Genomic DNA, 14381 nt, shown 5'->3' on the forward strand with positions numbered 1-14381 from the left:
TGATCTGCTTGCCTTGGCCTCCCAAAGTGCTGGGATTACAGGCATGAGTCACCACGCCCAGCCTATTCTAATTTCTTTTACTAGAAATTATATTTATTGAAAGTTGAATGCTTTTTAGAAATATGTTAAAATGTATTCATCAGCCTGATTTCTTTGCTATTAGAATATACCATGCTAAAGGTGATGCAAAATTGTGCTCACTTGACCCGCTACAAATTCATGCTGCCCTATTTCAAGCCTGCCCTGCTGTTTGGTTTTCTACTTCTTCAGTTAACTCCCTAGCCCAGTTGCTAAAGAAGCTGTTCTAAACCAACCCTTTTCTTTAAACACCTCTATCCTAAATTTGCTGAGATTATCAGATTCATTCAAAAGTTTGATGTTAATTAAGTAGCTGGTAGCTTTCTTTCTCTTCCCTCCTCCACTTCCACCATACTTTCTCACTTGTCTCTATTTTTATTTTACTCTTGCACACCTTTTCTTAGGGGCATTTATTGAGTTCCTATTTTTTGCCAGATACAGGTGAAAGGGAGGTAAAGGATGGTCTCTTCTGTGAGAGAGAGTAAAATGAACAGTTTACTATACATTGCAATAGGTACTTTCATATGTTACCTCATTTATTTTACACAACCACCCTCTGAAGATAAGGAAGACAATATTTAGAGAGGTTGTAGCTTCCTCAGCCTGTCAAAGCTAGAACTTGAATTCCAAGTCCTGAGGCTCTTTCCCTACAAACATCCCTGCGTAGTGATATCAGAGCTGTCTGGTGTGACCTCACTGACCTCTACTCTTTGGCTGTACAGCCCTGCCCTTGAGAAAGCCTCTATGAAAGAGAGACTTTCCCTTCCTAAGTCCTATCTACTAGTGCCCTTCGTAGCTTCTAAATGTCTTCCTACCTTAATTAAACTCCTCATAGTACTGCCATTTTCCCCTTCTCAAGTTCCTCTTTTTCACCTTTAAACATTCATCATCCTCTTCCCAATTTAAAATAAATCTTGTATCTATCTTGTTTTCTTTAGCACTTGTTCTATTCATTTCCCTTTTTGTTCTTCTACTTTTAGAACACATGATGTTCTACTTACTCTAATTTGTTATAATTTGGCCTCTAATTCTATCCCTCTATCAAAAGTCCTCTCTAAAAGGACACCTGTGACCTCTGCCTTACCAAATCAAGTGGCCTGTATTAATCACCTTTCTCCTTTACTGCAGTAAACCATTTGTTCTTCTGACAGTCTGGCTTTGAGGGTGTCTTCTCCCTTGGTCTATATGACATACCATAATTCAGTTTTTCTGCCTCCCACTTTTGCTGTGACTTTGCATTTTATTCATTCTTGCCTCTTACTCCTACTAACCTATTGTTTCCAGGCACTGGCTTAGGACATGGCCTCCCTCTAAAATTACTTCTTTAGGAAATTGATAAGTTGTGGCCTCAGGATCATGGATTTATGAAAATAATTCTAAGATCTTGATGCCAGAGTCTAATCTCTCACCCTAGCTGAAGTCTTTATTTCTATTTGAATATCTTGCTGGTAACTTACCCTCCATTGTCCCAAACCAAATTCATCATCATCATCTTGTCTTCCCCTTGTTTGTTCCATTCGTCACCTTTCTCCCAGTCACCCAAATCTAATTTCTTCTCTTAGTACTCCTTAACATAAAATTCTGTACTCTGGCCGGGCCACTTAGTTACCTCACTATTAAGAGTTTTAAGATTGTAATTCTACCAAGATTAGGGATAAAACCAGGGTTAAAAATAAGAAATAATTTAATGATAAAGATCTAGTGGACAATCGAGATAGTTTATTAAATGGATTTTAAATTTTGTTTTAGTAGCCACTATTTTTTTTTAAACATTAGTAATACTGATGCCTATGCCTAATGGTTTGATACAGTGTTCTTTTTTGGCTTAAAATAAAAGGATAGTTGGGCTGGGCATGGTGGCTCATGCCTGTAATCCCAGCACTTTGAGAGGCCAAGGTGGGCATATCACGAGATAAAGAGATCGAGACCATCTGGCCAACATGGTGAAACCCCGTCTCTACTGAAAATACAAAAATTAGCTGGGCATGGTGGTGTGTGCCTGTAATCCCAACTACTTGGGAGGCTGAGGCAGGAGAATCGCTTGAACGCAGGAGGCGGAGGTTGCAGTGGGCCGAGATAGCACCACTGCACTCCAGCCTGGACAACAGAGCAAGACTCCATATCCAGGGGGCGGTGGTGGGGCAAGGGAGTGGGTAAGAAAAGGATAGTTGCATGGAAAACACATTTTGCCCTTTGCTATATCTGAGCCTTCCCATTCTCAGCAACCTAAAAACTTCCCAGGCCTTACCTAAAATGCTTATTGCCTTCCTCTTTTGCTGTTCAAAATAATTCATCCTTCAGGATCCAGCCCAAGTCCCACTTTCAATTTAGTCTGCTTTTACAAATGTTTATTGTACATTGTTCCAGATAACATAATAAAGGAGAAATACACCTTCCCCCAGGAAGCTTAGCATCTAGTAGAAACCGGTAACAACTTCCTTTATTCTCACAGTACTTATCACTTTTTTGCCTCTACTATGTGTATTTTGTCATCTGACCTTCATGTAAGTTCCTTAGTGGTAGACCTTGTTGGTTGCTGCTTTTCATCATTTGATACTAATTAGCACCCACACCAGAATTTTACTACCCTTATCCGTGAACTGGAACAATTTCATCCATGTGTAATTTTAGAAAGTCAACTGTTATAGTAATCTTTAGGCTAATTACCTTTTGTCTAAATTAGTAATTATTTGAAAAGTAGTTTGAAACTCTTTTAAAGTTCATAAAATACATGGGAATTATTTTTAAAAGTATCTATTTTTTCCTTCTGGCCTTGATTTCATCTGTGAGTGAATATATGAGGCTTAGGTAAAACTTAGGAGGTAGAGAATAACGGGAGAAATATTGGCTTTAGCTAACTTCACTTTAAAATGTTTTTCAATGGATGAAACAGCATTCCATCATATTACTTTGTGTCATCAACAACAATTAGCATTTATTAAATATATAAAACAGTGCCTTGAATATTGTGTAATATTGTAGAATAATAGGTGTAATATTGGTAGAATGAACTTGAATATTTTTGTTTGGTATAGGGAAATGTAGTTTAAAAAGAGTAGGCATCAGCACAGGCTTCCTTTGGATAGCTTTAGTTTTTAAGAGCTCGATACTCCAAAGCATTCTCAAAACAGTCTTACAAATTATTCAAAATCCAAAGAAACAGAATCACTACAGGCTGGGCTCAGTGGCTCATGCCTGTAATCCCAGTCCTTTGGGAGGCTGAGGCAGGCAGATCACTTGAGGTCAAGAGTTCATGACCAGCCTGGCCAACCTGGTGAAACCCCATCTCTGCTAAAATACAAAAATTAGCCAGGCGTGGTGGCACGTGCCTGTAGTCCCAGCTACTGGATAGGCCGAGGCAGGAGAATCACTTGAACCTAGGAGGTAGAGGTTGTAGTGAGCTGAGATGGCGCCACAGCACTCCAGCCTGGGCAACAGAGTGAAACCCCATCTCAAAACAGAAACAACAAAACAAAACCCCAAACTTTCTATAAATTAAAAAGATTTTTTGCCTATTCTGCTATGTAAATGTAAATTACAATTTTAATGTATGTTATACCATAGCACATTAGTTTTAGATTAAATGACACTCTGTGGTTGAAAATTTTATGTGCATTTATGCATTTTATAGTACACTGGGACCCCTTATACTATCAAAATTGGTTATATATATATTATGTATTCAAATTACAGAGGCTTATTCTTGTGACTTTGCCTTTGTGACTTGCAATTATCATGTGTATAATTTGTTGGATGTCAGATTTAGTAGTTAAGAAGGCAACTCCTAAATTATAACATGGTTTTTGTTTGAGTACCGGCATCTTTATTTACTATCCCTGTGACCATAGACAAGTCATTTAACTGCTTTGGGCCTTAGATTCTTCATCTCTGAAATAGGGAGCAAAATACTGATTAAACCAGTATTCTTATGAGGATTCAATGAGGTGAAATATGATGTATATGAAAGCCATTTGTAAACTGCAAAGGACTTTGTAGATAAAAGGTATTTATTATTTATGATATCTTAAGAAAATTAGTTTCCAGGATCTTATTGCAGTAGTAATTTTTTTTTTACTACTTTTACATACCCCTAATATTTCAACTGATTAGCTTTGGTTTAGAGCTTTGTTAAATGCTGAATTACAACAAATTATCTTTTATGTGTTCTGTGTATGTTCTTGAAAACATGCATGTGATGTGCTGATTACCATTCAGCAACTGGCTCTCTGGAGCAAAAAATGTCCCAATTTGTAGCATTTGCTGTTTTCCATGTTGTAGATACTTCTACCATAGCCAATTCCAAATCACCAGTATGCTGTCATTGAATGCAGAATTGGAAAAAGATGTGTATATATCAGCTCTTGTGAGTTTGTTGGATCTGACTGCAGCACACACTGAACTAAGACATAGTCAGGTTTTGTTTGTTTGTTTGTTTCGAGACAGAGTCTTGCTCTGTCTCTTGTTTGTTTTGAGACAGTCTTGCTCTGTCACCCAGGCTGAAGTGCAGTGGTGCAGTCTCAGCTCACTGCAACCTCTGCCTCCTGGGTTCACATGATTTTCCTGCCTCAGCCTCCTGAGTAGCTGGGACTACAGGTGCACGCCACCACACCCAGCTAATTTTTGTATTTTTAGTAGAGATGGGGTTTCACCATGTTGGCCAGATGGTCTTGATTTCTTGACCTCATGATCCTCCTGCCTTAGCCTCCCAAAGTGGTGGAATTACAGGCGTGAGCCACCACGCCTGGCCACAGTCAGTTTTTAGATGTATAAGCATACAGAAGTCATCATCAATCAGGGAGACTTTTGAATTGTTTTATATTTCAAAAACACTTAAGAAGCTTTTTATAACTGTCTGTGAATGCCAGGAATCTGAAGTCAGACCTGGATTCTAATACTGCCTCTGCACTTACTAGCTGTGTGACCTTAGGCAAATCAGATTATCTTTTTTGGGGGGCAGGGGATGGAGTCTCACTCTGTCACCCAGGCTGGAGTACAATGGTGTGATCTTGGCTCACTGCAACCTCCACCTCCTGGGTTCAAGCAGTTCTCCTGCCTCAGCCTCCCAAGTAGCGGGATTACAGTCGTGCACCACCATGCCCAGCTAATTTTTGTATTTTTAGTAGAGACGGTGTTTCACCGTGTTGTGCAGGCGGTCTCTAACTCCTGACCTCAGGTGATCCGCCCACCTCGGCCTCCCAAAGTGCTGGGATTATAGGCGTAAGCCACCACGCCAGCCCAGAATATCTTTAAGCTTCAATTTCTTCATCAGTAAAACCGGCACAATAATAGTATCTACTTCTGATGGTAGATAATAAAGGTAAATGAAATAATTCCTTTCTGGCACCTGGTGTAGACCTCTGGTTAAAAAGGGAGGAAAAGGATTGCTTTATAAGGTCAGCAGCTATTGTTGTCAACCTTGCATGGTTCTAATAATGCATGTCAAACTGAATTTTACACTTGATCTTAGCCAAAAGGGCGAGAAACGATCAAACTGAATTTTATGTTAATTTATTTTATTTTTTTAGCTGACATGGGTTTTGCCAGATTATTCAATTCTCCTCTAAAGCCACTAGCAGATTTGGATCCAGTAGTTGTGACATTTTGGTATCGGGCTCCAGAACTTTTGCTTGGTGCAAGGCATTATACAAAGGCCATTGGTAAGTTGGTCTAAAATGATTTACTATCTTGGCATCTAACGATCATAAATATAAAATGGTATAATAATAAAGCTACTTGATAAAAACCATTTTATACATTTTTGTAAAAGTCCTATTGTCTTCTGTATTCCTAGATTTCTGGTAGATTTGTATTCTTAACTGTATAGGAGAATATGGTTATTTTAAAAGAAGAAAGCATTTTCTTTCAGAGAATAGAGGTATCAGTATCTGATCCTGTTGAGTTGCTATGGAAACAATAACATGCACATTTTATTTTGTACTTAGTAGCTGTTGATCAGAAGAACTGGAGAGAAGTTTAGAATTGTTTTCTTCACAAAATGAAAAACAAAAACAGGAGTAGTGCAGTATTGGAAAGAACCCCTTCTATTTGGGGAAAAGTTAGTCACATCGTTTAAGCAAGAAGCAATATAACTAATCTTTCTGTCTTGCCATTACGGTTATGAGAATGGCAGTTTCTCCATTAAGGTAGGAAATAGAGTCTGGGTAGATTAGCTGTGCTCAGCATCTTGCCATCTCATCAAGTCAAAAAAAAACTGAGTAAGAAAATCTGTTGTAAACACACTCTCTGTAGGATTTAAAGTCTGCCTCAGAACAGTGGCTTCAGAGATTTGCTACCTGGTGACTGCAGTATCCTCAGACGGCCCAGCTGCAAATGGAGGGAGTCATTAGGAGCTGACCCTCCTCAAACCTAGAGATTTCTTTAAAGGAAGGAAAAGAAGAGAGTAGGGCAGAGTACACTGTAGCTGTTAGAAGGGCTAGTTCTACAAGGTATCCAAATTTCCTAAGTATATTTCTTTAAATTTTCCTTACTGAATTTTCTGTTTACTGGCATTAGTTGCATATCAGTTTTGGCTACCTTTAGCTGCTTTTGTTGAATTCTATTTAATAAAGGCACTGCAAGTATAAAGTTATTAAAAATAGACAAGCACAATCCTTTCTCTGCTAAACAAGCTTATGAAAAACCTGGTGACATCCAAAGAGCTGCAAAGGAAATTCTCACATTTGGAAAGATTAGACCGATAATTAGCCTACTCATGGGTTAAAGAAAGAAAACAAAAATTAAAATATAGTAAGTCCTCATTCATCAAGACGTCTGATTTCTGCAAAACTCAGACACCAGAGCACATTTAGATTTTGTCCAGAGACAGAGACTCTAGTACAGTGCTGGGACATTGTAAATTACTGATAAATGCTGCTGAATAGTTTTGTTAAATTAGTGAAAAATCCTCTGAGTAGACTGGTATGTGTTTGACAGTAGAGGAATGTGAGAGTGACATCAGACCCCTACCTGTGCAGCTGGGCCTCTGGTAAGGCAGCAGAGCAGAGGCTACCAAGGCCAGGTGTCATCAGTGGGCAATGGCAGCTGTCTGCAAAAGGTGAGGAAAGAACTACGGACAGCAATGGAAGGGATGGCATGGCCCTGAGAGTGAGGAGCTAACACCAGAGCCTGCCTGTGTACGTTCTAACCAGTGATTTTTACTATGGAGCTGTATTTCTGAGACTTTTAGAATTGTAAGTTTGTTTTTTCTGTCATTTAGGTCTCTCCTTACCCACTGTTGAAAACAGTCAAATCCCTTAAACAACCTCAGAAGGAACCAGAGGATAGGAAGAGACTGAAAGTAAGCCAGGGAAGGAAAGAGTGTTAGTTGAAAGTAACAGGTGATGCCTTAGAACAGGTTAATGACAGATAACCCAGGGCACGAGGAAGGGAGAAGAGGATGCAGTCTCCGCAGAAATCCATATGCCTTAGGCTTAATCCAAACACCAGGACAGTCTATATCTAGAAGGGAGATTTCCATTAGGAAAAGGCACATTCAGTCAAAACCTTCTGTTAAGCTAAATGACTCTCCACCAATGTCTGTCCCACTCTCAGAGAATCTAACACAGCAGGTCCATGCCCTTAGGTAGGTGATTCTGTTGTGCGTGACCCATATACTTTGAGAGCCCACACTCTGAGAAGCACAGTTTTATGAATATTTTCTGATTTACTTTTCTCTTGTTGAAATGAAAATAGATGCTTTTTTAAAATAAATGTATTGGATATGAATTGAAAACCAATTATACTTCTTATTCCTCAGGGTAAGGAAAAATGAAATTGAATTTTAACTGGCTTGTAACTTACTTGCTCAGTAAATGAAATTTACCACTTAAAGATAAAAACATAATCACTAATTTCTAATTTTAGTCAGTTCCTAATTACCCATTCTGGATAGAAGGTAGGAGAAAGTTAAGACAGAAAGAAAGAATAATGCCCAAATCAGATATCTTAGGGCTTCAAATATGTTAATAGCAGACATTTATAGGTATATACTTACTCACTTTTTCATACTCTTCTCCATACATGGTCCATGTTAGAAATGAGTACTTAGGGACGGGCAAGGTGCCTCACACCTGTAATCCCAGCACTTTGGGAGACCAAGGCAGATGGATCACTTGAGGTCAGGAGTTCAAGACCAGCCTGGCCAACGTGGTGAATTCCTGTCTCTACCAAAAATACAAAAATTAGCCGGGCGTGGTGGCACACACCTGTAATCCCAGTACTCAGGAGGCTGAGGTGAGAGAACTGCTTGAATCCAGGAGGCAGAGGTTGCAGTGAGCCGATAGCGCACCACTGCCCACCTGCCTGGGTGACAGGGCAAGTCTCTGTCGAAAAAAGAAATGAGTACTTTGATTTAGGGCATAGAAAAAAGAGAGTTTGATTATTTGATATCAGTGGAGGTTTATGGAGTGACATTTAGTGGGGGAGGGGAGTGGCAGTGATGGTGGCAGCAGTGTTGGGGTGTGTGTGTGTATGTGTGTGTCAGGAGAACAAGTCATTGATAGAGGAAAGAAACCTGAAAAGTAGCTACAGATGGTGCAGGAGCCAGATGGCCTTTTGACATTGCAGGCTAATAGGAGGCAGAAACCCTTTGAATTTATTGCCACCTGCTATCTGAGGTTTCTTATCTTAGCAGTTCACTGGGAACTCAAGACCCTGGCTCTTGTCCTTTGGATGGAGGACAAACCAGGAATTGGCGTGACCAGGCATATGCAGTAGTAGTCCTGCATAGTAGAGGCGGTAATGAGGAAGAGAGATGGGACCATCAGAGGCAGCCATATCAGGGGGAAGAGTGACAACCAATATGACTTGAGAGAGAGAAAAGAATTCAGAAATGGACACTGAGCAGTATTATTCTTCTACTCTGTAGTGAGGATTACATTGTGTTTTATAGCCTCTTATGGTGGCAGGCAATGGTGTAATTAAAAAATGGTTGTTGAAGGAATATGTTTCCATTATCCAAAAGGCTAAATTATGTGGAAGGAAACTGTACCTGAATGTGGTCAAATAAGTAAGGCATTACTGTATGGATTTTTCCATTTGGCAATTCGTTTCAGGAGAGAGCATTCTGATATGTCTTCTAGCTAATGGATATACAGTAGTCCTCACTTATCAGGTGGGAATATGTTCCAAGACCCCCCGAGGGGATGCCTGAAACTGCAGATAGCACCAAACCCTGTATATAGTGTTTCTTTGATCTGATAACCCAGACGACCACTAAGTGACTAACCAGCAGGTAGTGAGTATACAGTGTGGATGAACAGAGGGATGATTCACATCCCGGGAAGATGGAGAGAATAGCATGAAATTTCATCACACTGCTCAGAATGGTACACAATTTAAAACTTATAAATTGTTTATTTCTGGAATTTTCCATTTAGTATTTTCGAACTGCAGTGGTTGACTGCAGGTAACTGAAACTGGAAGGCAAAAACTTGGATGAGGAAGGAATAGTGTAATTAACCTTTTTCCTTGTTTAGCTCATCGCAGAATGTGATTCCCATATTTAATAGGCTACTAAACACAGTACTTTTTTATCCCTGTACCATAGTTTTTTGTTTTTTCCGAGATGGTGTTTTGCTCTGTCGCCCAGGCTGGAGTGCAGTGGTGTGATCTTGAGTCGCTGCAACCTCTGCCCCCTGGGTTCAAGGGATTCTCTTGCTTCAACCTCCCAAGTAGCTGAGACTACAGGCGTACATCACCACACCTGGCTAATTTTTGTATTTTTAGTAGAGATGGGGTTTCATCATGTTGGCCAGGATGGCCTCGAACTCCTGGCCTCAAGCGATCCACCCACCTTGGCCTCCCAAAGTGCTGGGATTACAGGTGTGAGCCACCGTGCCCGACCTATACCATAGTTTTTGAATTTTTATCTTTTATTTATTTATTTATTTATTTATTTATTTATTTGAGATGGAGTTTCTCTCTTGTTGCCCAGGCTGGAGTGCAGTGGCGCGATCTCCGCTCACTACAACTTCCACCTCCCAGGTTCAAACAATTCTCCTGCCTCAGCCTTCCAAGTAGCTGGGATTACAGGCATGGGCCACCACGCTCAGCTAATTTTGTGTTTTTAGGAGAGGCAAGGTTTTACCATGTTGGTCAGAACTCCTGACCTCAGGTTATCTGCCTGCCTCAGCCTCCCAAAGTGCTGGGATTACAGGCGTGAGCCACCACACAGACTGTCTTCTTTTTAAAAAATATTTACTAAATGGCATTTAAGTGGGCAAGTCTCACAAAAGTTAATTCACTTATACATCTGTCAAAGCATTGTGAATATAATATTGTAGTCTCAGAATATAAGCTGCAGTCTTTCAGTGTGTAAATTTTAATAGAATAATCTATGACTGGTGATTTTAGATAGTTAATAAAACTTCTAAAGATGCCTAACTTTATCCTGAGGGGTGGGGTGGATGTGGGGTAGCATATAAGTGAATATGTTTAAGTAAGATCTATGTCATGCAGTACTATATATAGTATTATTTATGAGCTTCTAGAGCAATTTGTTGAAAAAGCTGAAGCTAGTAGTCTTTGAGACAAAAGTTTTTTCCCCAATTCTTTTTATTTTATTTTATTTTTTGAGACAGAGGCTTGCTTGCTCTGTTGCCCAGGGTGGAGTGTAGTGGTGCAATCTGAGCTCACTGCAACCTCTGCCTCCTGGATTCAAGTGATTCTTCTGCATCTACCTCCTGAGTACTGGGACTACAGGCGCATGCCACCACACCTGGCTAAGTTTTTGTATTTTTAATAGAGATAGGGTTTCGCCATGTTGGTCAGGATGGTCTCGAACTCCTGACCTCAAGTGATCCACTCACCTCGGCCTCCCAAAGTGCTGGGATTACAGGCATGAGCCACCGCGCCCATCCTCCCCAGTTCTTTTATATGGTCTATACTGTCTGTCTAGACTCAAAACTTGTAAATTCTGCTCTATCATTATACATTGGATGGCTTTAAAAGAATTACATCACTATGTCTGATGATGATATTATTTCAGCATATCAGATCTGAGTACTATGCCTGGTATTAGATTATCAATTGAATACTTTAATGATTAAATTATTCACAGTGGTTAGATATGGTGAGACCTTGTCTCTATAAAACAACTAAAAACTTAGCCAAGTACAGTGGCACACACCCATAGTCTCAACTACTCTGGAGGCTGAGGCAGGAGGATTGCTTGAGCCCAGGAGTTTAAGGCTTCAGGGAGCCATGATTACAGCACTGTACTCCAGCCTGGGTGACAGAGACCCCAAAAACAACAACAAAAAAAGTGGTTAGAAAGACCTTTGCCTAAATCTAAAGAATTTGTTTTTTGCTAAATTGACTTACCCTGTTTATTGTCATCAGAAAATTTACAAGTAAATGTCTTTTTATTATTTGGCTTTCAATCTGTTACATGATGATATAGTTATTTCATGTCTCATATATATATATACACACACACACATACACACATATGTATACATACATATATACACACACATACCCACACATATGTTAAAATACAAAGTACAATAATGTTTTCTTAATGCACTTATTGTACTTTGTATATTGATTTACTGAAAAGTATTTTTATAAGTAGGCTGGGATTATATCTGGGAATTATAACCAAGGAAATATATACAAAAACTTATGTTTCTTCTTTCCTAGATATATGGGCAATAGGTTGTATATTTGCTGAATTGTTGACTTCAGAACCTATTTTTCACTGTCGTCAGGAAGATATAAAAACAAGCAATCCATTTCATCATGATCAACTGGATCGGATATTTAGTGTCATGGGGTTTCCTGCAGGTAATTTATTTTCCTTTTTAAAGTCATATTTTGAGTCATATTTCAAAATCATTTCTTCTCAAAAGCAAAATTTAATGTATATTTATAAACTGACATAATTAGGAGATTTTAAATTAACACATTATTTTCTATAACAATATTTAATTTTTTTGTAAGATAAAGACTGGGAAGATATTAGAAAGATGCCAGAATATCCCACACTTCAAAAAGACTTTAGAAGAACAACGTAAGTAATTCCACACAGTCCTAGTCTTTTTGTGCTGCTGTAAAAAAATACCTTAGACTGGGTAATTTATAAACAACAGGAATTTGTTTTCTCCCAGGCCTTGAGGCTGGACAATCCAAGGTCAAGGCACTGGCATGTTTGGAGTCCCGTGAAGGTTGTTTTCTGCTTCCAAGGTGGTGCCTTGTTGCTGTGTCCTCACATAGATAGAAGGGCAAAAAGGGGCAGATGCTGTGTGATGCCTCTTTTACAAGGCATTAGTCCCACTCCTGAAAGCAAAGCCCTCGATTCTGGAAGGCCTTATCTTCTAACACTGTTGCATTGGGAATTAAGTTTCAACAACATGAATTTTGGAGGGGACATAAACATTCAAACCATAGTGCACATTAATTATAGGTAGTAATTTCAATGAGAATAGTTAATCTTTTTAAAAAACATATGTAGATTGTTATTTAAACTAGAAACTGAGATTTTAGCATACTAATTATGCCTGTGATTTACAAAAGGTATTCCAGATACCATTAACGTATATAGTTCAGGTTTAGGCTGCAGTATTAAAGACTTTTAAGAATGTAAGGGTCAATGGGTAGTTTATGTCTGTTATGTTTTAGCATGAATAAAGGTCTCCGTTCAAGGCCACAGCTGTGGTTTTATTTTTTCTGAGTAATGACTGGTAACTGATATGCTGGACTAGGAAACCTGGAAGGCTGGCAGAAGGAAGAACATGTGGCTTGGAATATGAGTAAAACAAACTGATGAAGGCATTTACTTTGAGCAGAAATGAGATTAAGGGTGATGGCATGTGAGGTGTTTGTTATAAATATGCACACCTACCGAAAATTGTGGAAGAGCTTCTCTATTGGCAACTTACCAGGAAAATTTTAGGACAGGATGGCTTATAGGAACAAAAGCAGACATCATTAAGAGAAATAGAGAATGGCATTGATCATTTCTGACCCCTTTTTCTCACAATCCTTGGTGTGAGGTCCTTTGCCTGTATCCATCTCTCAAGGACAGTGCTAATATCAAGGTTCTATCCTGGGCCCTCTTCTCACTCTGGATACTTTCCCAGTCAGATGTCATGATTTTGATGGCCACAATTTACCATCCATTATGTGGATAACTCCCAATATGTATCTTACTCCGTTCACTTTTCCAAGTTTCAAAATCATTTATCTAATTGCCTTATGGAATCCCAACCTGAATGTTCTATAAATTCTTTAAACACCCAAAACCAAACTAGTTATTTTCATTTAACATTGTATGGTACCTTGTTGGCAAGGGTACAGTAAAATGGACATTCCGGCCAGGCACAGTGGCTCACTCATGCCTTTACTCCCCACACTTTGGGAGGCTGAGTCGGGAAGATCTCGAGCCCAGGAGTTTGAAACTAGCCTGGGCAACATAGTTAGACCCTATCTCTATTTTTATTTTTTAAAAATTATTACTCATATGCTACTGGAGAGAATGAGTACTTCTCAAATTTCAGTGTACTTACAAACCACCTGGAGACCTTGTTAAAAATGTAGAATCAGGGGTGAGGACTAAGAACCTTCATTTCTAATGCAGGCTCTCAGGTGATGCCCAGGTTGCTGGTAAAGGCTACATTTGTGTAGTGAGATTCTAGAGCACCTAAAAAAGACTTTAAAATGTGCATGCCCTTTGACCTGATAATTCCTGGAATTTATCCTGTGGAAGTAATCAGAGCTGCCACAAATAGATGAGTACTTCTTATATACCAGGGTGGTGCTAAACCCTTTACTGACATTTTTTCCTAAGATCTTCCTAGCAAATCTATAGGGTAGGTATAATTACAGTTTCCACTTTTCAGATTCGGAACCTAAGGCTTTCACAGAGGTTAACTAACTTGCCCAAGATCACACAATTGGTGAATGACTGAATCAGGGTCTAGGAGGGGTCTCTGAGTCTCATCCGCTAAGCAGTGTCGGCTCCCTGCCATGCGTATCAGATTTAGCTACAACGACTTGTATGCCACAGTTATTATGAAACGAGTAATACCCGTACCAGTAGGAGATAGGCAGCCACTCAATAAGTTTGAAGAGTATTTGACAAGGGAAAATGTTTATGGAACAATATTAAATAAAAAGCTAAGACAATTTTTATAGTAGGATTCCAATTTTATAAAAACAAAGCAAAAATTCCTGTGTTTATACCATGTATGTATATGCCACACACACACACAACGCCAAAGGGACATTATAAAAATTTTGTCAGTGGTTTTTTGGCCACGGAGTGGCTTGATTGTGATTTTAATTTTCTTCCTTATACTTTC

The 14381-nt window shown here is 39.2% G+C and overlaps 2 protein-coding genes across 16 annotated transcripts in view; one reads left to right on the forward strand and one right to left on the reverse strand.

Annotated features, from left to right (window-relative positions):
* GTF3C6 (general transcription factor IIIC subunit 6) overlaps positions 1-14381 on the reverse strand; it is a 1097326-nt gene that overhangs the window by 355365 nt on the left and 727580 nt on the right. The window lies entirely within an intron of this gene.
* CDK19 (cyclin dependent kinase 19) overlaps positions 1-14381 on the forward strand; it is a 217127-nt gene that overhangs the window by 183270 nt on the left and 19476 nt on the right. For all 15 annotated transcript variants that reach the window (XM_050789065.1, XM_050789070.1, XM_050789081.1 and 12 more), the window contains 3 exons: positions 5604-5735; positions 11722-11865; positions 12022-12091. In XM_050789065.1, coding sequence (XP_050645022.1) covers positions 5604-5735; positions 11722-11865; positions 12022-12091 — 346 coding nt within the window. The remainder of the gene's footprint in view (positions 1-5603; positions 5736-11721; positions 11866-12021; positions 12092-14381) is intronic.

Source organism: Macaca thibetana, chromosome 4, assembly GCF_024542745.1.
Source record: "Macaca thibetana thibetana isolate TM-01 chromosome 4, ASM2454274v1, whole genome shotgun sequence".
Taxonomy (NCBI): Eukaryota; Metazoa; Chordata; class Mammalia; order Primates; family Cercopithecidae; genus Macaca; species Macaca thibetana.